Source organism: Stegodyphus dumicola, chromosome 1 (assembly GCF_044657685.1).
Source record: "Stegodyphus dumicola isolate Sdum_Otavi_A_Nest chromosome 1, ASM4465768v1".
NCBI lineage: Eukaryota > Metazoa > Arthropoda > Arachnida > Araneae > Eresidae > Stegodyphus > Stegodyphus dumicola.
This window is the reverse complement of record NC_140768.1, coordinates 2611921-2633952: the sequence shown is the minus strand read 5'-3', so window position 1 is coordinate 2633952 and position 22032 is coordinate 2611921. Positions and strand designations below refer to the sequence as shown.

The following is a 22032-nucleotide window of genomic DNA, read 5'->3' as shown; positions in this document are numbered from 1 at the left end:
GGAAGCTTTGAGAAAAACTTACTGCAAGAGCTTTACGAATGTATTTTCCAAAAACTTCTTAGAATGTCACCAAGCTGGTGAAAAGTCACCAAGTCCATTAGAAGGGTTTCTGTTAATATCTTCAGTTCTAAGCTATCACAGTCACTATAGAATTAAAAAATCTACACTATAGTAACAAAATAAATGTATGCAATTACAAGAAGTGGCTGAAAGTTTAAGATAAAATAATAAATAAGCATGCAAACTATAAAAAATAAGCATATAAAAACAATGCTGACTTCTATACCTCATGGTAGAAACTAAAATTTACAACCATATCATCTGTTTATGTATGCCAAAACACTATGGCCACCTACTCATCAATAATTCGTTATACAACCTTTGGCCTGCAAAACAACTGCAACTTATTGTGGCATCTATGCCACAAGTTCTTTGTAGATGACTGGAGACTGGTTGTACCAAATGTCTGGGCAGTGGTCACGCAAAGTCGAGGTATTCCAACATGGTGCTGTTTGAGCTCTGAGCTACCGCTGCATGACATCCCAGATGTTCTCTATCAGGGTAAGATCCAGCAAGTTAGGTGGCCAGGACATTCGTCTTCATGCTCCTCGAACACAATTTCAGCCTTGTGACATGGCGCGTTGTTCTGCTGGATTCCATTCCCGATTGGGAAGACAGGCGCCATGTAAGGTTACAACTGATCTGCAGTTATGTTGAGATAGTCTACAACTTTCATGGACTGTTCTATCACAACTAGGGGTGCTAGAGCCGCCCATGAAGATGTCACCCTCCCTCCCCAAAGCATAATACACCATGTGTATGACCAGCTGTACAGATGCAGGGGAGCAATTGTTCACTTGAAAGACAACATACCTTGACACGACCATCAACGCAATGAATGAGAAATCGTGATTCATCTGACCAGGCAACTGTCTTCCACTTAGCCGTGGTCCATTCTTGATATTCTCGGACCCACTGTAGGCATAGTTGATGCTTGGTCTACAAAGGCACACGAATGGGATGTCTGTTGCGGTTTCCCATATCCAAACAGTGTCCACTAAATTGTGTATTCCAAAACACTTGCTCTTGGACTTGCATTGTATTAGACTGTCAGGTAAACCATTATCTGGCACCAATTCTGCTGTACCAAGGGGGGGGCAGTCTCCAATGTCCTTTTTCTTTGATGATACGTGGATGTCCAACATCTTGGCATCTACTGCTGGTTTCACTGTCATTTTAACAATGCTAGATAACGAACAACTTACCAGTCATGCAGTTTCAGAGATACTCGCTCCAAGTCTTCAGGCCATTACTATCACCCTCTATCAAATTCACTTAGATCCGCAGCCTTTCCCATTACTTGCAAAAGTAAGTACAAGAAAGATTACTTTCTCCAGCAGCAGTGAAATATTATTCCCACTTAATCATGTTTCCTCCACGTCATTCAGATGAGTTCATTGGAAAATGTAGAGGATATTGCAGAAAATTGAAAACATTTCAAATTTTCTTTCATTATATATTTTATATATTCTGTGTATGTGCATATATGATATAAAGTGTAACTTTGTAAAATAAAGTTCCAATGTATTTAATATTTTCTAAAAAGTAATAGTCTGTAAATAAATAAATGAAAGCTATTATTTTTTTATTAAATTTTCAAAATGACATAGATTTCTTATTTAAATTAGGAGTTAAACAATTTTTAAACAACTTATATGTTGTGAAAACAGACTGTTAACACATCGCATATTCTGCATCTCATAGGCCTAAATTTTGGATTTTAATCTAGACTTTCAAAAGGGTGATTGTTCCAATACTGCCGATCAGTTAAAATGGGGTTTTAGTATATTAAAAAAATAATGTAGTGAATAGATAGTTTGTAGTTGCTGCAGCTGCAGTTTGCAATAAATGGATGGATAAAGCATGCTGCAGTTTGCAATAAATGGATTGGTCAGCACCATTATATCTTGACTTCTTAGAATCTTGATACTCCATTTAGATTATATTCTTTTAACTTATATTCTTTTAACTGATAATAATTTTACTAGCCAACGCATTATTTGTAAAATCTTGTACTGTGTTATTGTAAAATATTATTACTGCTATCTTATTGTATATTCGTAAAACTGTGTATGTTTATGTAGATGGTAGCCTTGAAAAGGTTTGCAAAATTAATAATGGAACAAAATAATCCTTCAAATAAGTTGATCCTGATAAAGTTAGGAAGATTATATGGATTGTGGACCATTGACAAGCATCTAGCTATATTATATGCAGGTAAATAAAATTCTTATATAATACATTACTACTTAGTTGAATATTAGATTTTCCAAAATACACTGGAGCTCTAGTAATCTGGAACTCTTAATTATACAGATTGTTTGCTGTGATAAGTAAAATTCAACTTTTTTGTAAATAATATAAGACAGGAATCATATTTTTAAGGAGCTATTTAATTTAAATGAATATCGAACACACTGTATATTCATTTATTAAATGAAACTCATATGTATTAAATGAATATGTAACATCAAAACATGTAATCTATGAGCATTAATGGAAAATAAGTTTTATTTTTAAATGCCAGACACTTTGCTATTTAAGGATTCATAAGGAAAGGCCAAATCCATCAGTTATTAGGCCATCTCAACAAGAACATTGATCAAGGTGCACAACAACATGGTGCAACTGATCTTACACCTACAACACTGAAATTCCATCCCAGTTTTGATGGAGAACATCCCTCTGGATGGATCTAAGGGTCTTCCACCTCTCAAGAGGTTATAGAATCTCAAGAGGACTTTTCGTTTACCATTATTTTAAGTGCCCCTGCCACACAAAAACTACATATTTACTCAGAATTTAAACTATGGCACAATAATATGGTAACCACCATACATAAAAACATTAACCACTAAAATAAATACATATTGCATAATTTTCTCTTTATTTAATCTATGAACTATAATCAGCTGTAGCAAGTGCTGATTTTTATAAATAGATTTGTTATGTCCCTTTCCTTCCCAGCTCTAACCTGAAAGCTTGTTGAGAAATTCGTTAGTATGGTGGAAGAGATTCATTTTTTCATGTCACAGTATTATCACATTATTATCTTGTTCTGTTATATTTGCAGGAATCTGACAGAGGTGTCAGAGGACTTGACAAAAAAATGTTTGTTTGAAATGTCTTTAAAACTGTAAGAAATTCTATTGAAAGGAATTTTCAGAATATACTTAAAGTATATCTGCTATGAATATGTGACAAACACAATAGCAGTAAATCACATTATATAAGTTTGAAGTGCTAAAAACAATTTTTAGATTTAAAAACTGTTAGATATGCTTAAAGATACACACTTAAAACATATGATTATCTTCTGTAATGAATATTAGTTTGAAATTGGTAGAGACATAATTGATTACAGCTACTTATCCCTAGATGAACATGAGTGCAAAAGTTTCCTAATTAGCACAATGCATGAAAAGTCTAATATACTGTACTTTCTTATTGTTTCCTCCTGGATGATAAACGGATTTTAATATCTAATATTAAAATTGTTACATTTATTTCAGGTGGCTTCATCTCTGGTAGTTTACCAAATACTGTAATTAAAGAAAACATTTTACGCTTATGCACAGAATTAAAGAATGAAGCTGTCTCTTTGGTTGATGTATTTGCTCCTCCCGATTTTATTTTGAACTCTGCCCTTGGAAAATCAGACGGCCAAGTAAGTTATTTATAATATTGCAATATTATTTTATTCTGGGAATTTGTTTGATCTAAATGAACAGCATAAGATGGAAAAAACTTGGATCATTGAAATTCCAGAGCAATCACAGTCAATAAGGAAATGAAAGCTGAACTTGAGCATTCATTCTGTACCATAAAATAGCTATCGTAGCTCAGAACTTGTTACTAATATAAAACCATGCCGTATTTGTTTAAGATCACATAAGGTCAGATCGACGTAAAAAAGTATGAACCTCTTATTTTCTGTAGCTAAAGCAATCAGAAGCATCTATAACTAATTCAAGATATGATTTAAGTACCATTGGTTACACTAATTTTCTCTGATAAGTACCATATCAACATACAGAATGGTTAAAAATACCTTCAGTAATGTTGAAGTTACCACTCAAAAATCCTTCACATATATAGATGGGCAGCACTGCTTCTGAAAATAATGTGTGATTCTGAGCAGTCCAGTCCAGAATAGGAGACAAACTACATCATATCACATCACAGTGCATCAAACTTTATCCAGAAGAATAAATTTCAAAACATAAACCTCGCATAAACATAACTTTACCATCTTCCCAGCTTAGTGTTTACAATCTTTCCAGCTTAGATGTGAGTGATAGGATTTTTGCAGGTTAAGCAAAAATCCTATCACTCACATCTAGGCTATGCTCCTTTACCCATAGGGCAGTAAGCTTATAAAATTTGGCTTAACATAATTTTAAGTTTATAAGATTCATGGCTTAATTTCTTTATGCTGCATAACCTTATCTTACAGAGGTTATCTAAAAGAAATCAGATTTATAGACTGAACTTCAATTAACAAAGAGTAAAATTTTGTTGAAGATGTATTCGCTAATAAAAAAAACTGTCCACTGATGCTTAAAAGGCTTTCAATTTAACCTACAAAAATGCAATCCAAGTTGTGTCTATCTAGCTTCAATTCCACTCCAGTGCACCTCTGTCTAGTCTGAACTTCTTAAGGTGAGTAGATAGTTATCACAAAAGTACTGTTACGAAATGTCCAGGCACGGTAGGATAGCTTCCCCGCAAAGCAGGTTTAGGGTTGCCAGAAAATGGCAAGGGAAGGCAGGGTTGCCACATTTGGCAACAAAATTGGCGATATGCCATAAATGGATGGAGCTGGAGTACCTTCTGGAGCGAATTCTTACTGGTTTAGCCCAGAATGTTCTCGAACACAAGCCAAAAGCTATATAAACCCTGCTGGTACGCGAAGAGTCAGTCCGTGCAGAGTCGATCGAGTTGATAGTCAGTCAGCAAGCGAATGCCAAGTAGGTTGTCGAGTGCATCAAGAGAGTAACTTGGTGTATTGCGATTTAGTGCATTGAGGTCCGAGGACAACCGAACTGGGTGGGGAGCTGTACTCTAGTGTATCGTGGAGTGCATCATGAGTTGTTGCATGGAGAGTGTCGAGAGCTCTGGTGCTTTGCTGTGAAGCTGTCTCCACCGCTGTAGCCTGGAGGCTGATTGTTTCAGCGTGATTATAGTAGTCCTTCGACGGCTGTAAGCGTATTATTGGAGCTGTCTTGAATAATACTGGCCAATAAATTGTTTTTCGATACTTCATCAAGTGTCATCGTCACTCACTCCAAATCCACAAACCCCGTACTTAACTTAAAGAAGAAAAAAAAGTAACAGTACCACAGGATAACAATTTGCAAATGGCTAAAATGCTTAGGTAAACAGAATATTAGTGTTGCCAATCCACACTTACAAAATATTATACTAGCAGTCAACCTAAGCTTCATTAGATATGGCTTTTATTAAAGTGTTAAATTTATCTGGCGATTTAAATTGTGTAGAGCACTGCTTGATCCTGGCAGGGAAGCAAGTTTCATTACAAAGAGTGTGTAATTGAGTTAGGTTTATAGAGAAGAAATAAATGCAAAGGTTTTTATTTCATGTTAATGATCGCCGAATGCGAAGCCTAATGAAATTGCACAAATAATGTTTATGCGAGGTTTATGCAAGGTTCTGGTTTCTATCATTTCTAGCAGTTGTAGTTGAGAAATTAAACAATAAAATATGACTATTGAGGAAAGAATGGCTGAAAAGAAAAGGAAGCATAGGAAAATTTAAAATATGCTCTGACTATCTTTTAGAAATGTATAAAAACACTCTGTACTTATCTCTTCATACTTTTGTATCATTACTTCATTTTGAAAGGCCTTGTCTGTGAGTTTGAATGCTTTGCCAAAATTATCCAATGTTTTGTTTGTTGTTATTTATGCTCATTTGTCTGATGTAGTCAGCCCAAGCCCATGAAATTCCTTGTGGCAAGTAGTGCAATTTTACTCCTGTCGTTGGCAACAGCATTGAGCACCTAACAGATGACAGTACAATTTGGCTTAGTCCCTGCATACCATTTGTTGCCAATACTCACAACCTTGCTATGCTAGCCAATAGTGGTTCCAGTTACACCAGGAAGGCATTCGGTAATATAAGAAGGAAAACTTCTTTCTATTCTTCCCCACTTAGGTCCCCACTTTCCCCACTTAGAAAGCAAGGATCCAATCTCTAAATCATGAAATAAATTACCGTCCACTCATTTTAGTTCGTGGACCACTGTAGAATCATTAGATTTCTTTCGGAGCAGGATAGGTAAGACAATACGCTATCCTTTGGCTGAAATTCATTATGCTCTGGCTGCTCCCGTTGCTACTCCCAAGAGCTTCCAATTACGCCAGAAAAACAAGCTGCAAGAAGGGATGAAATACCTTATATATTGTATCTGATGAAACTTTGTGGACTTCCTGTTTGTTCCTCAACTGAGAATATTCCAACCAACACCTATGCAACTGTGGAGGTCATCCGCCTAATTCTTTAAATGTGTTATTAGATAGCTCTTCATCCACTGATGCAACGAACTGTCCGAACATCTTTCCCACACTGGCACATACTGCAACTTTGTAAGTTCTAAACTATAGAAGAATTGGAAATAGCTTTTGCTGATCTCTTGGCAGAACCACCAAAAGGTCATTTAATAAAAGTCCTAATGTTGTTCTAGTTGAAGCATCAAAAACGACTCTCAACTTAGTAATGGTATTTGATTCCAATATAAGAAAGATGATAAAGTATGTGATATGCAGAATCACTAAAATTCTCTCTCTCAGATACTCATCCGTATTTCTCAGCTCAAGGTATTTCCTCATAAAATCTTTATATTGTTTATACATCTGAAACCTTTTTAAAAGTGAATTCTCTGAAGACTTGAATCTGCACATAGTTAATTGTCTCGAATCTCTAAAATAAGAAGGCAAAGAATGAAAGGACATTTCACTGTATTTATACTACACCACTTTTCTTTCTTGTAAATGTATATTTGAAGTTATTCTCACATACTCTGTCCGATTTGGTAAGCATATCAAGTGTAGATACAGCATCTAATTTCCAAAAATCAGACAACATCTGCTCCACCTCCACTTGTATATTATACATATAGGTTTAACCTCTGTTGAAGTATTCTCACTACCTAAAATAATCCATCCTAGTTCAGAAACAAGAGGCTACTGGTTAACCTTCTCCACATTTAATCGTTTCACCTTCCAGAAATGGTAAAGCGATATCCATGCCTAAAAGTGTATACCAGCAAGCACACTCTTGTAGAATGTTAGATCTGTCAATACTAAATCATTATATTCCTCCAATGTAGAATGCGGCCATGCTCCAGTAATTCTATTGATAATAAATACTCGTGTTAAAAATGACACTTTCACTGAAAAATGCAGGATGAAAATTATTTGTGCAATTTCATTAGGCTTCGCATTCGGCGATCATTAACATGAAATAAAAACCTTTGCATTTATTTCATCTCTATAAACCTAACTCAATTGCACACTCTTTGTAATGAAACTCGCTTCTCTGTCAGGATCAAGCAGTGCTCTACACAATTCAAATCACCAGATAAATTTAACACTTTAATAAAAGCTATATCTAATAAAACCTCATGCTGAAAATTAAAGTCAGATACACAAAATTTGGAGCTCACAATATTCTCTGGACTTAACCAACTAATTCCATGCCAGGGAAAAATAGCTTGGCAGTCACCAATAATTTGTTCGAAATGTTTTACACATTTTCTGGCTCTGTCAAAATGCAGATGTGATTTTTAAAGCACTTTTTACATTTATGGATACTTCTACACTCCAAAGCTTTAAAACAAAACAATTAAAATACAGATTGTTTGGCATTGTCCCAACTGGCGATCTACCGAATTTTGTTACTTAATTAGTTTTATACTAGATAGTGGCACATCTTTTTCAGACTATTTTGTTTGTGAAAGCAATGTTTATGCTTAGCATTTCTTTCACATGCAATTTTTCCATTGAATTTGCGAAGAGTTTTTAAAATGCTGTCTTCAAATCTTTGTTATCAATTTACTGTCAAATAGAAATGAATTTTTTTCACGTTTACAGTACAAAGAGTAAATATAAGAAGCAAATGAAATAACTTATCTTAAGCGACAACAATGTTTAATTTATCTTTTTTAAATTCAATTTTTTTAATACGCTGCTTACAAAAAATTGTAGGTTTTGAAATTACTATATATAGCAGTACAAAATTGGGTGGATTTTGTCTTGCCTGTTTCATTCACTATATGTGAAAAATTCTTGATATAATCTAGATCCATAACATTTAGGAACTCACGTTTAGTTATATTAATATTGAGAAATTCATTGAAATATTTAAATGAGCTAATCTGATTTTAAAAAATATTTCACCCTTTTATTCACACACTTTTTTATATGCAGCATAGAACACAGAAAAAAAATATAAATATTTTGCAAGACATAAAAATTTTTAATCTTAAATAATAATAAACCTGATCCTGCAAATTTGAATAAAATGGCGGAAGAAAAAGTGTAAAAACAGCAATTTTAGTGGCGACACCTATCGATCCATGAAGTAAAGTTAAGTAAGGTACACAGTTAAGTAAGGTAGATCGCTTATTGGGAGAATACTGATTGTTTTTCTTGACATAATATAATTCGGAACATTAAGATTTAAAAACTTATTACATTTCAATACTGAATGACTGGCTTTATAATTCTTGCACTGCGCGCGAATCTGTGAATCTAGTGAGGTCGAGTTCTAGCATGAGATTTTAAGAATTCTAAAAGATCATTAAGGATTGGTGTTTCCTCTCACTTTAAAATTCATTCCAACCATCCTCTCAAAAAATCTAATTCAAACTGTACTACAGTCAAATACCGAAAATCTGCCGACCTGAAATCCGCGTTGCGGGAAACCACAACATTGAGTACGAAATATCGAAGAAAAAATACTTACTGAATAACTACGTCATAATTACCGAATAATAATGAGTCATAACGGAAATACCAAATTATTGACATCATGATAAATTTTTTTTTCCCTCTGATCTGCATCGATGTAGAAAAGTAGACAATTCACTCAACTCTTCTTTCAAGTTCACGATTCACATTGCTGTATTTTCTGAGCTTTGTTATTTCATGAGATTATTTAGTGCTGCCTTATTTTTTAATCCGTATATTTTGTGGATAAATTAGGAATATTTTTAATTTCAGTCCCTTTTTTAATACATTTACAGATAAGAAACACACTCATGATTTTACTGCTTGCAACGTTGAAAAACGTAAACACGTTGCATTGAAGGTAATGCAAAAAGTGCAAATTCTGCAAAAGATGGAGACAGGTGCTACTCCTCGGTTTATAGCAGAATCATATGGAATTGCGATATGATTGTGTATGATATACGGAAAAATAAAGAAAAGCTGTTGAAATTTTTCAGTAACAGTGATTCTAACACCGGAATCCGAAATCGGAAATCTTTGCATGAGACGAAATCGGCAAACCTCGATGCTGTGTATATATAATACAATGAATAATATAATCAATTTATATATGTAATAATAATTTAATGCATATAATAAGTTATTGCAATAATGTATATAATAATTAAATGTATCTAATATGCCTTATTTATTTTGCACTTTTAGTCTGAATATTATCATTTATCTTTTCTGTCCTGAAATCTGCAAAATCCTAAAATGCGCACAACCTCTGGTCCCAAGCTTTGCGGATGTCTGGACTTCTACTGTATTAAAATCAAAATAGTATTGGCAAATCGTTCTACTTTAAAACTCAAAGTCTCAAATGAACATACGAATTTTCTCATGGAATGTAAATGATTAACTGGGGTTTTCAGTTTGTAAATTTGTTAAACTTAAGATTTTCTTTGATAATGATGAAAGTAATTCTCTCTTATGAAAATCTTTAAAGTCAATTAAGCCAGGTTAAAGCTTGAACAATACTTAATGCATTTCTCTTTAAAGAACACTTTAAATGTTGCATTTTTGTACACCTGGTAATTTGTAATTTTAAATAAATCACTAAATGATAACCATTCTTCAGCACTACCACTAAATATTGGAAGAGTTAGCATAGGTAAGCAAATGTTTGATATTTAATAAGACACTGACATCTTTAACATCCTTAACTCTGGTTAGCATCAAAAATAAAAATGCATCAGTAATATCTTGTATATCTTGTTCTTCAATAAACTCGTCAATATTTTTCTCTTCACAAACTACAAAAATGTTACCAGAAATATCCAAAATTTCAGTTATTAAATTACTTAATTTAGATCTAAAAGTTTTAACAAAACATAATCAGCAGAATCATAACTCACAGTAATTTTCTTTTCTAGTTTAGTTACCTTAGCTACATGCTTCTTCGTCTGAAGCTTTGTAAATTCCTCTAGCTAATCATAAAGATATAGAAGTGTGCTAACTCACCTGTTGCAATGCAGTTCCATACTCGAAGGACCACAAAATTCTGTATGTTCCATCATTATTTAAGGGACTGTATTCTGTTGGCTTGCTGTCATGCACTTTCAGCAGAACTAGAAGAAATCACAGATATGCAATCTAAACTGAACCTTGTTTAATTTCTTCTGAAAACATAATTTAGGCTGAGGAACACAGACTCGACAAACTTGAATTTTGCCCTATTGCGTCGTTGGAAACTAGTAACTATTAACTGAAGCTCCAAGCGCACACTTAAAATTTTAACTAAATGTGCCTTTGCACTCAGTGACTAAAAATACAATTTGCATAACATCAATGTACAACAATATTTTATTCTTATGAAATTTTTTTCACAATGAGGTATTGTTTATTATGCCCTGAATATTTCCTTTATAACATGCATCCAGATGCTCAAAAAAACTTTTGCCTGAAGTTGTACTAACCTTTTCTCTGCTAATGTAAATATGTATTTATTTGTCTTTCCTTCTTAGGTATATAAACATTTGCAAGATGCCATAATGAACACACCTGGTACTATGGAAAGGCCTTATTGGTGGAGAGAATTTCTTGAGAAACCTGAAATCAAGTCTCCAAAAGCTAAACTATAATATGTTACAGTAATAATGCAAAATTTTAATTAGATATAAAAATTTTTAAACTTTGGTTATATTTTTAGAAAAGGCAGCTAGGTATATGTTTTTCTACATTTTTATGTCATTTAGAAAATAATCTCGTTAACTTTTTCAAGTAGTTGCTGAACTTGCCTAATAGCTCATAATTTTAAAAAGAATTAGATAGATAATGTAATATTTTTGTAAAATAAATTTTAAATTCAATAAAACTTCAGAAGAAGGAATGTTATATTCCATTTCTTTTGAAATATTTAACATTAAATTATTTTAACAATATAAAGAAGAAGATGACTAACATCATATGTTAAGTGCCTGATATGATCTTGGTTAAAGCTAGAAATAACCATAAGACTGATGAAATAATGACATATAAAAGTGCTGCCTTATTTGAAGCATATATAAGAAATGACAATATAAAGATGAAGACATCTATATAATACATTCCAGAATTGTACTGAGCTAAAATTAGTAATTTATATGTTAAATATATTTCTTCTAAATGGTTAAATGAATCCAAAATAATAATCATTTATTCTGAAAGTTATGATCGTAGACTATGTTGAATTTTTTATGTTTACTTTTTTTATTGTTTCATCTTCCATTAAGTATACAAGCGACTTTCATTTGCATCTCGAGCATATTGTAAAAATGTAGAAATTTATTTTTTGCAGTTTTATCTTATATGCCTGAAAAAATTAAAATATGCATCTACTTTATCTTGTGGAAAGTAAAAACCTTTTCTTCCCAGTTTTTCATTGTCTGTTCTGAAATGAAAAAATTAAATATATTTCCATATACTATTAAAATTTTATTCTTACCTTTTACAGTTAGCAAGTATGTTCCTGACAGTACCTCTCTCACTTTCCATTTTCAGAATAATCACTTAATTTGTGTACATGTATGTGCATACGTTTTAACATTCACTTATATTTTATAACTTTTGAATAAGTTAGTAATGTTATCAAATATTTTTTTATGTATAAATGGAAATAGTTTAAAAAGTAACATATTTGTTATATGCCATATTGTAAAATGTTTTATATATTATGTAAATAATAGCATATTAAAATTATTGAATAAATTATGTTTTGTTACATCAAAGCTCTGTAGTCTGATATATTTTAAAAACTGTGGCATGTTTCTTAGAAAAGTCCATTAATTTTTTCTTCATTTAGTCTTTACAGATTGTTGCTATGCTGAACTAAAATTTGTCTACAATATAAAATTATTTCTAAAGATTTTTATTTATTATTAATCCTCTGAAAATTTATCCTTGTTGAAAACAAAACATGTAAGGGAATAATGTGATATGCTTGCTAAATAATTTGTGTTATGTGTGTTGAATTAAACTGCAAATAATAAAGGCCGTAATAATATAATTCCTATGGAATTAAACTAAAGAAATAAGTTTCCAAGCTTGAATTTGCAATTTCTTCTAAAAAAATATACATTGAAGAGCCAAAACACTATGACCACCTACTAAGTAATTTGTTGTATGACCTTTGGCCTGCAAAACAGCTGCAACTCGCTGTGGCATTGATGTCACAAGTACTTTGTAGATGATTGGAGGCAGGTTGTACCTAATGTCTGAGCAGTGGTCACGCAAAGTCGAGATATTCAGACATGGTGCTGTTTGAACTCTGAGCTGCCGCTCCATGACATCTCAAACGTTCTCCATCGGGGTAAGATTCGGTGAGTTCGGTGGCCAAGACATTCATCCTTATGCTCCTCGAACCACTCCAACACAATTTCAAATTTCAGCCTTGTGACATGGGGCAATGTCCTGCTGGAAAAAAGACATGCCATGTAACATCAAACAACTGCAACTCGCAAAACAGCTGCAATCGATGCAGTGAACAACTGATCTGCAATAGTCCACAGCTTTTGTGGTCTGTGCTACCATAACTTAGCCACCCATGAGAACATCTCGCAAAGCACAATACCGACACCACCAGCCTGTATATGACCTGCTGTGCAGGAAGGAGAAGGAACTGTTTGCCTGGAAGATGGTGTACCCTGAGATGACCACTTACATCATGAATGAGAAATTATTATCCATCCAACCAGCCAACTATCTTCCAAGATCTTATTATTAAAATCTCATTCAGAAAGCTTACTTTTAATTAATGGATAGAGCCCTACTTCAATGAAAATAAGAGTACAAACACTTCTGGGAGTCACTGTAATCAACAGAGGCACATGAGTGGGACGTCTGCTGTACAGTCCCATATTCAGTGGTATCCGCTGAACCGTGTGGTACTTGGACCTGCATTGTATTGCAGCCGAACCACCGTCTGGTGCCGATTTTGCTGTACCAAGTGGAACTGTTTTCATCCTTTTACTTTGATGATGCGAGGACGTCCAACACCTTGGTGTCTACTGCTGGTTTCACAGTCATTTATCTGCTTTGCATAAATACTAATGACAGCAGATCATGAACAAACCACCAATCGCACAGTTTCAAAGATATTTGTTCCCAGTCTTCAAGCTATTACAATCTGCCCTCCATCAAATTCGTTTCAATCAGCAACTTTTACCATCGCTCTCAAAAGTAAGTGCAAGGATGATTCCTTACCTTCTCCAGCAGCAGTTAAATATCATTCCCACTTAATCACATATCCTCCATGTCATAATGGATGAGTGCATTGAAAAATGTGGGGATGGTCGTAATGTTCTGGCTTGTCAGTATATTTATACATTATTTACTGACTATTTTTCCCCGTTTTAAAACTGGATGGTAGAAATATATGGGGTATACTATTTCTGAAAAAATGGCTTAAGCAATAAACACAGTTCATTAAAAAGCATGCATTAAGATAGGCTAATGTTATAATATATATTTCAAAGGACTTACCTTTTCAGTAATATTCTCTTTATGTACACAAAATACTTTCCTATTTCTGCGTTCATTTCAAGTTGTTACCATAAATCGGACATTTCTAAATTGTATGCTGAAAAAACTAGGAGAAAAGATTACAAGGCCTAGAAATATGTGAGTAAATATGGTATTCCCATCTATACATATATTATACTCCCTCTGTCCCAAATTAGTTGCTACATTTGAATACTTTTGTACTGATTATTGATATTGAAGGTTTTATGATTTAGTTTGAACATTCTTCAGAAATTTCAGAGTGCTGCGTTATCAATCAACAACATTTACTTACCAAGCATTCCCTCCTTAAATCAATACCATATTAGTTTATAAACTTCAGGGTTCGCACACACTTAAGCTACGCCCCATTTCGTAAGGACTCTTCCATTAGTAATCACATAAAACTACCTTGTAGCTAATGAATGGTGAATTCAGTGATCTGTCTCGTGTATACGAGCCAGTTCCTTTAGAAAGTCCTCCACGAAGGCATCCCTTCCCTTATGCAGACAGCCCTCGAGGTTTTGCCTTAATCACATAAACATGATCTTTCTGATATACAGTACAAAGTGTTTAATCTGTACTCATCGTGACTTCGGCGATTCCGGATTAAAGTTTTTTACGGGTTATAGATCATCAATTTAAATCTGGTAAGATAGCATGCAGAAATTATAAAGTTAAAAATATTAACTTTTCAATCAAAATTTTTTCGTTTTCACTAACCTCTCTGTCACTTTCTTCATGCCTTTATCCATTTTTTGCAGCAATTCTGCTTTTTGTTTGACGGACATCGAAACATGCTTTCGCTTTGTAGATCCTTTATCAGCTCCAGAATCGGAAACTCTTTTTGACATAATCGAAAGTTCAAGCTTACTTTTCATAAAATTGCTCTAACAGTCTGCAAAAAATAATAAGCCGGATCCAATTAGAAGATTAAGGAACAACGCAATCTGCAACATTAACTGAAATAGATAATTAGATCATTTTAGCGTAGCCTATACCGTCCGTTATACATTAAATGCGCATGCGTAAACGTATTATGCGCATGCGTTAATGCATTATGCATTTATGCATGCACAGAAAGTTTGTAGCTTTGAGGTCCAGATTAAAGACTTTATACTGTACTGGCACTTACAAAATGGGACGTGGCTTAACAGCGTGCTAACCCTGTAAATTTGCTTTGAAAAAATTGTCCCCAAAATAAGTGCTACGTTTGTAGAAAGTAAAAACTGAGAATGAAATCCTAGTACACAGCATTTTATTCATTGTAGTAAATTGCATAGTTTTACTGCTGTCGATTAGTAAACTGCATTCAAAGTTATTTATGACTCCACCTACTTGAAATGTAGCAACTAATTTGGAACAGAATTTTCGACCTAAATGTAACAACTAATTTGGAACAGAGGTAGTAAAAAAGAAAGAAAAAAGTAGTAACTGTCACATTATCCGCCTGACCCTCCCACAAAGTTGCCAATCACTGACGACTAATTTTTCACCAACTTAGCATGTGGAAAACAGTCGCCATTTAAAAAAATGGCAGCATACTGAAAATTACTTAAAACAGCAACAAGTTAACAAAATTAAAAACTCAAGAAACATCAGTAATGAACCTGTAAAAACTGCATAAAACAAACATAAAAAAACACCCAAATTTACATGTAACAGCAGCAAATTAACTTAAATAAGAATGTAACAAACATCCACAATAAAACACTTAACCTTCCCACTCTTCTGCCCATGTGTACAGAGAGTTATCTTAAAAAAAAAAAAAAGGTCAGAGAATTTCAGAATTCTCAGCATTGCAGGCAAACTGGCATTGCTCTCCACATACAGATCAACCTGTTTGACAACTTGTTGCTGTTAAAAAATATGCATTAATACCACCACTGAGATAGATGGTGGCATTACATGTAGTGTAATGCACATGCAACTATTAGTGATCTGACATTTTTTATAAATTCCAAGTTGCCTACTATGTCTACATCATTCTTTGCTGGGTGATTCTTGGTCTTGTAATCCTTGAGTTAGGTGGATAATGAAATAGTACCAAAAAAGCTTCTAATAATCGATAAGTAATTTTTAAAAAAATTATAAAATACGAAGCTTCTGCTCAGCATTTGTGCCTTGTGATAAAATTCGGCAGAATATTAAAATTTTTTAAAATCTTCAAAATAGTGCTTCATTACCAAATGTAGTTTAATTTGTATATTTTCAATTTCCTATGAGCAGTAATTTTTTTTAACATTATGTACTTCTCGATGAGGAAAACCATTTGGTTCCTTGTGTATTCCTTTTTCCAATAATTTAAGTGTAATTCATTGAAAGTGTTTTCTCAGTTTTTCAACAAAAATGCAATCAGTACTTACTTTAAACTGCTACAGGGGTTCAGTTTATTCCGCATAAAAAAAAATATATATATATATATATATATATATATATGGAGAAAACTGGCTGTTAGGTTAAAATTAAATCCTAAATTTCTGTAGATCAGCACTTTTCAACTTATGGTATGCATATAACCCTGGGGGGGGATAATGACTTAATCGAGAGGTATGCGAAAAATTAGAAGCAAGGACAAAAAATAAAAATATTCAGAAAATTAAAATTTTGTATTGGATAAAAGAAAAACAATTTCAGTCGCTTTTAATGAAACTGCTTTTGCTGAAATGTATTTAAGCAATATAACAAGCTGTAACTAGCCCTACCCATACCTGTCATATTATTTGATTCCTATAAGAACATTCCTTTTCCTGCTGTGTTACTGTGATTAGCAACTGATTGTTATTTTCAGTATGGAGTGGATCAAGCCAGTTATGTACGTAGTTCTCTTTCTTTAAACTGCAATATGCAGCTCACTTAAGTGTGGAGTTTTGCCTAATTTTGTGTCATTTTAACGTTCTTAAAAGTATAGTAGTATTTATATAAGAATGAACATATAATTAGAAAAAAAAAAATCTATAGAAAACAGAACCTAGCAGCAGATAAAAAGTTCTGATGTGGCATCTCTGGCAAGCAAGCTTTTTAGAAACTATCCATTTCAGTTAAACTGGAAAATTCACAATGGTGAACAACTTAAGGGACTTGCATAATTAATCAATGTTGAAAAATACATAAACTGAAATTAAGATTACCAGACAGTTCCATAGCTATTTTCGAAATATCTAACAACACTGCCAATATTTCACTGGAGCACCTTTCAACTTTAATACCGCACCGATTCTTCTTTGCACAGACTTTCCGAGATGTTGATAAGTCACATTTGAAACCCAAGACTGTGCTCAATGAATGGCACTTTCTATTATGGGGAGATTGGTGGTTGTGGATCTAGATGTTCAATGCCTTTTTCAGCAACCATCCCACAAATGATAAATGACATTGAGATCTGGAGATTGTAGAGCCATCTAAGCAAAGTAAACTTGCCTTCATGTTCCTCAAACCACTCCTGTATAATATTAGCACTACAGGAACCTGGCTGGTGACCGATTATGGTCTGCCAGAACACGTTTCTGGCATTTCAAGGAGTTGCTATGACAAGGCCATCTGTCGGTAGTGAAAGAACACGTTCCCACAGCTAAGTTACCTTCAAAAGATAGAAACGACATCAGCATCCACAGCATCTGAAAAACATTGGGGAAAAAATTTAAATAAATAAAATGCATAAAATCCATTGTGCCTTTGTTCACTTCAAAAGACCTCTTTCTAAGCCCAATCCCACAATGATCGAGGGACTCTGAAAAGTGGTGGAAGAGGAACGGAAATCAATACTGCAGGAAATTTTACAAAAAAAAACCCTTCTACTATCCGACCACGTATTCCATATTTATGTAAGCATCCGGTTTGGGGCGGAAGTGTGCATATTTATCAGTGATATAGGGGTGAGTGCAGTAGCCTGGTTAGATTTAAATAGTTCTTCCATTTCATGATTTAAATGAAATTCCATTTTGAGTGCTGTGCAACAGAAAATTTTTGTCTGCCCTCCTTAAGGCATTATATTTTAAGCTGATGTATTGTGAAATTTTAAAATTATAGAATTAAATTAAAATGCATACAAACATCAGATTGTGACATTTCAAAGAAAAACTATTAAAAGAACTGTAATAGTAAACTATTTGTCTTAATACAATTCATCATCGGTTTATAAATATTTTAATAGATAATATTAATTTAATAATAATATTTAATAGATAACAATTAAATTCAAAATAATTTAGATGTGAACAATTACAAATTTAACTCAGTCTATTAATCTATACAAGACCGGATGTGGTGGTCTCTTTATTATAGAGGCACCTAATAGGTAGTCCACCATCGCCTTTCCTATGAAGAGCTGGACAGTTACAACCATGCCTTCTCCGGGATTCGAACCCAGGCCCTTTGGCAAATGCATCTTAGTTAATTTTTTCAAACATTGAATGAAAAACTTTTATCTGTTAAATATTCTTTAACAAATTATATTTATTAATATAATCAAATGATCTATAAATAAAATAAAGCAATTTAATGTGAAGAGGTTGCATAAAAATTATTTTAGTTTTAATTAAACATTCCATACCTTTTCCCCCTTTACATTTTTGGCTGTGTAATTGGAATGGTCAGTCTTCCTAATTGTGATTCTTAATCACAAACTTGAATCACATTATTCATTAATTTCTTAAAATCGCTGCAGAAAGGTTTATTTCTAGAGCTTTCTGGAACACTAGAACTCATCGTAAAAATGACGACTTGAAAGTAAAAGAAGGTCAGTAACAGTGATGCTCAATGATTGTAAGAGAAAGCACTAAATGACCCCCGACCTTGGAGAGGAAAAATTTTTTTTTTCCTTTTCACCCACACCCTGTGATACTTCTTAAACAATTTGAAGTAAACTCCAATGATGGAACACAGCAATAACTTTTATTTTACACTCAAAAAATGGCAACATACAAACAAGAGAAGAAAAGGTATAAAAACTTATTTTTAAAAAATAATTACATGCTTCGCGCGAGAAAATGCATGCGGCTCTCGAGCCTGCGTTTCAATATTGCCAGTAACCTGTACATTGTTTATTATTCATCTATTTCAAATGCGCAAAAGATTAATAACAATATTAAACCTGTTACAACCACTACGACCTCCGACAGGGAAAAATACACACGCTTTTCACCCACACCCCTTCAATTAAACTGACCCAGCTTGGCTCTCAGCCAAACTGCTCTCGCTAGTATGGTTAGACAGTATCATGGAAATCACAATGCAGACTTATAGTTCATAAAAAAGGTCTATCAGATCGAACATTTAAATAAATATTCTTTACATTTTAAACATTAATTAAATAACCCTGAGATCAATTCTAAATATCTGTCCCCTGTGTAGTATAGCATTTTGAATGGCAGGTATTCGAAATTGAATCTGGGGTGGGGCCTGGTGTATACTTTGCAAGAAAAGTAGCAACACACATGTAGCAGGGAAAAAAAGAAGATTGTCAAAGAATATCAAAAGCTACAGTGATTTATCGGCATCGGTATTACAGAAACAAAAATAAAACTGAAATATTTCTGTCTCCAGTAATCAAAAAGGATGAAACATTGGTTAGATATTTTAAGCCAGAACATAAATCACTGTCAGTCGTCCAGTAAAGAAATTCAACCTCCTGGCTATTATTGTGAGTGATTATGATATTCCTGTAGAAAAATGCACAAAGCAACCAGATTTGCTTAGGGATGAGCTAGGGAAGATGCAACAGATTTTACTGACCAAGTACATGTTGGAAGTGTTACCTAACATGTAAAGTTCATATAAGAATTCACCACACTTTGAATTCTCACCCAAACTATGAGAACAGGTGTAAGCAATATTCCAAATGACATGCTTTTCGTCTCTGAAACTCTCTGAAAGAAATACCAATTGAATAAATGTAAATGGAAGGAATAGCAAATTTTTTGAAGCTTTGGATCAAAGTTACTTAGGAATTGTATATATTGTAAGGAGAAACTGCTTAAAACAAAATAAACCTTAAAAAAAATAATAATAAATAAATAAATAAATAAAATAAAAAAATAAATAGATATATTGCATTTTCCTTTATAAATAATCTTCCCATTACCACTCTTAACAGAAATTTCTAATTTTGTTTGTTACTCTGGCAGTTAGCACAAAAAAGATATCTTGAAATTTATTAAATGGCATCATAATTGGATTTAACATAAATTTGAAGGATGAAAGAATGACATAAGAACATCAGATATTTTATACCATATATAATGAAGAAAGTTTCATCAGCTCCATTTTTAATGATGAATGTAAGCTGATCATTAGGGCAGCTGGAGGCCAAGCCCTAATTACCAATTATGCTCATACCTAGAACCTCATTTTGATACAATATCTTAAGTAATATTTAGATTAAAGTGACAAAAATTATTATTATAGAATTGTTGATGTATGTTAAATGATGATGAAAAATTAAATGCCAGTTAAAAAGGTATTTTCTTTTCTATGCATAGAATGCTTAATACTAAAGAATGTGCAATATTTTGGTTTTTACCTTATAGAACTTAGAAAGTAACTATTGGAGAGATTCCTAAAGCACTTTGCTGTCTGCTGTTTCAGTTAGGCCTTTGGTTAGAGGCAATGTGTAGAAAACGTAGCATATATTACAGCTCATAGCTACAGGCATGCAAGAAAAAATAAAAGTTTTATTCCCTGCAACATTGATCAGATTCACTTTTTTTTTATTTATTAATTCCACAGAAGTTGCAAAAAATTTGTCTCATTATATATGAATAGTTATTTCACTACTAAGCTTTGCATATGGAATCACACATCGTCTACTCTCATACAACTATAAATTTCTATTTTATTTCTTTTAATCAATTTCTATTTATTATCGACTATTTCTACTTTATTATCACAACTAAAATTAAAATGATCTTTACCTGCAAATATTACATCATGTGTAGCATTTTCACTTTCTCAGTATTATTAACATTCTCTATCTCAAGTTTGTTTTTATTTCTCAAAATCAGAAATCTATTATCCTTAAATATAACTATCATTCTGATGATCTGAAATGCATACAGCACTGATGGATTTACATTGCTATGATTGCCTGAATATGATAGCACAAAAACGCTCATGCACATGCTGTCTTTCAAATGAAAACTACTCTCTTCCTTTAAGGCAGCAATCAGTCAAAATAGAGGTTATCAAATATATATATATATATATATCAACCAATTATTGCAATGGTATCAATTTAGTAAACAAGGTATTTATTGCATTTCTTATCTAAAGTTAAAACTGTTTAAACTGGTATACAGCTTGTGTTTCAGAACTATACTAAGTAATGATTAATGCAGTTAAGAGATTACTTATGTATGTCACAGTATTAACAGGGAAAAATTTACATTCTTTATGCAATTTACATTTAAACACATGCAGAGACAGTTTTTTTTTTTTTTTTTTTTTTTTTTTTTTTTAAGAACCAAAAAAAAATGAGCAATGCCCTCGCCAGGACTTGAGCCTGGACCTCTCGAATACGTGCCGAGTGTACTACTGTTGCAGCACGAAGGCATAAAGAAAGGAAAAAGAAAATCCCTTTTAAAGGCGAATGGAAATTACAGGATCCAGTCGCTAAATCCTGGTGGTGAAGAATCATGATCCACCTCCTTTTTTAGTTTGGGTGCAACTGTAGAGACATTAAAGTTATTTTGAAACAAGAAGATGGGGAAAATGTGCGATGCCCTTGCACATTGGTCTAGGGTCTTGGGACTTGAACCCTAGACCTCTCAAATACATGCCGAGTGTGCCAACTGTGACACCATGAAGGCATGCTGAGATGAGGAAGAAAATTTCTTATACACACATATTTATTGCAAAGTAGAGATAAATTGTAAAATGAGAATTATATATTTCAAATCTGAATTCTTGATGTCACTGCTAAATTTACAAATATATAAGCTGCAGAAACATATGACAGTAAAAGTTTTAATTGATCTGGATATCT

General features: G+C 33.1%; 1 protein-coding gene across 4 annotated transcripts in view; it reads left to right on the top strand.

The window, feature by feature from the left end:
• Positions 1–12280, top strand: part of LOC118201230 (peroxisomal acyl-coenzyme A oxidase 3-like) — a 60863-nt gene extending 48583 nt beyond the window's left edge. For all 4 annotated transcript variants that reach the window (XM_085812293.1, XM_035373289.2, XM_035373288.2 and 1 more), the window contains exons 14-16: positions 2145–2277; positions 3573–3727; positions 11039–12280. In XM_085812293.1, coding sequence (XP_085668419.1) covers positions 2145–2277; positions 3573–3727; positions 11039–11155 — 405 coding nt within the window. In that variant the 3' untranslated portion in view covers positions 11156–12280. The remainder of the gene's footprint in view (positions 1–2144; positions 2278–3572; positions 3728–11038) is intronic.
• The last annotated feature ends 9752 nt before the right edge of the window (positions 12281–22032 follow it).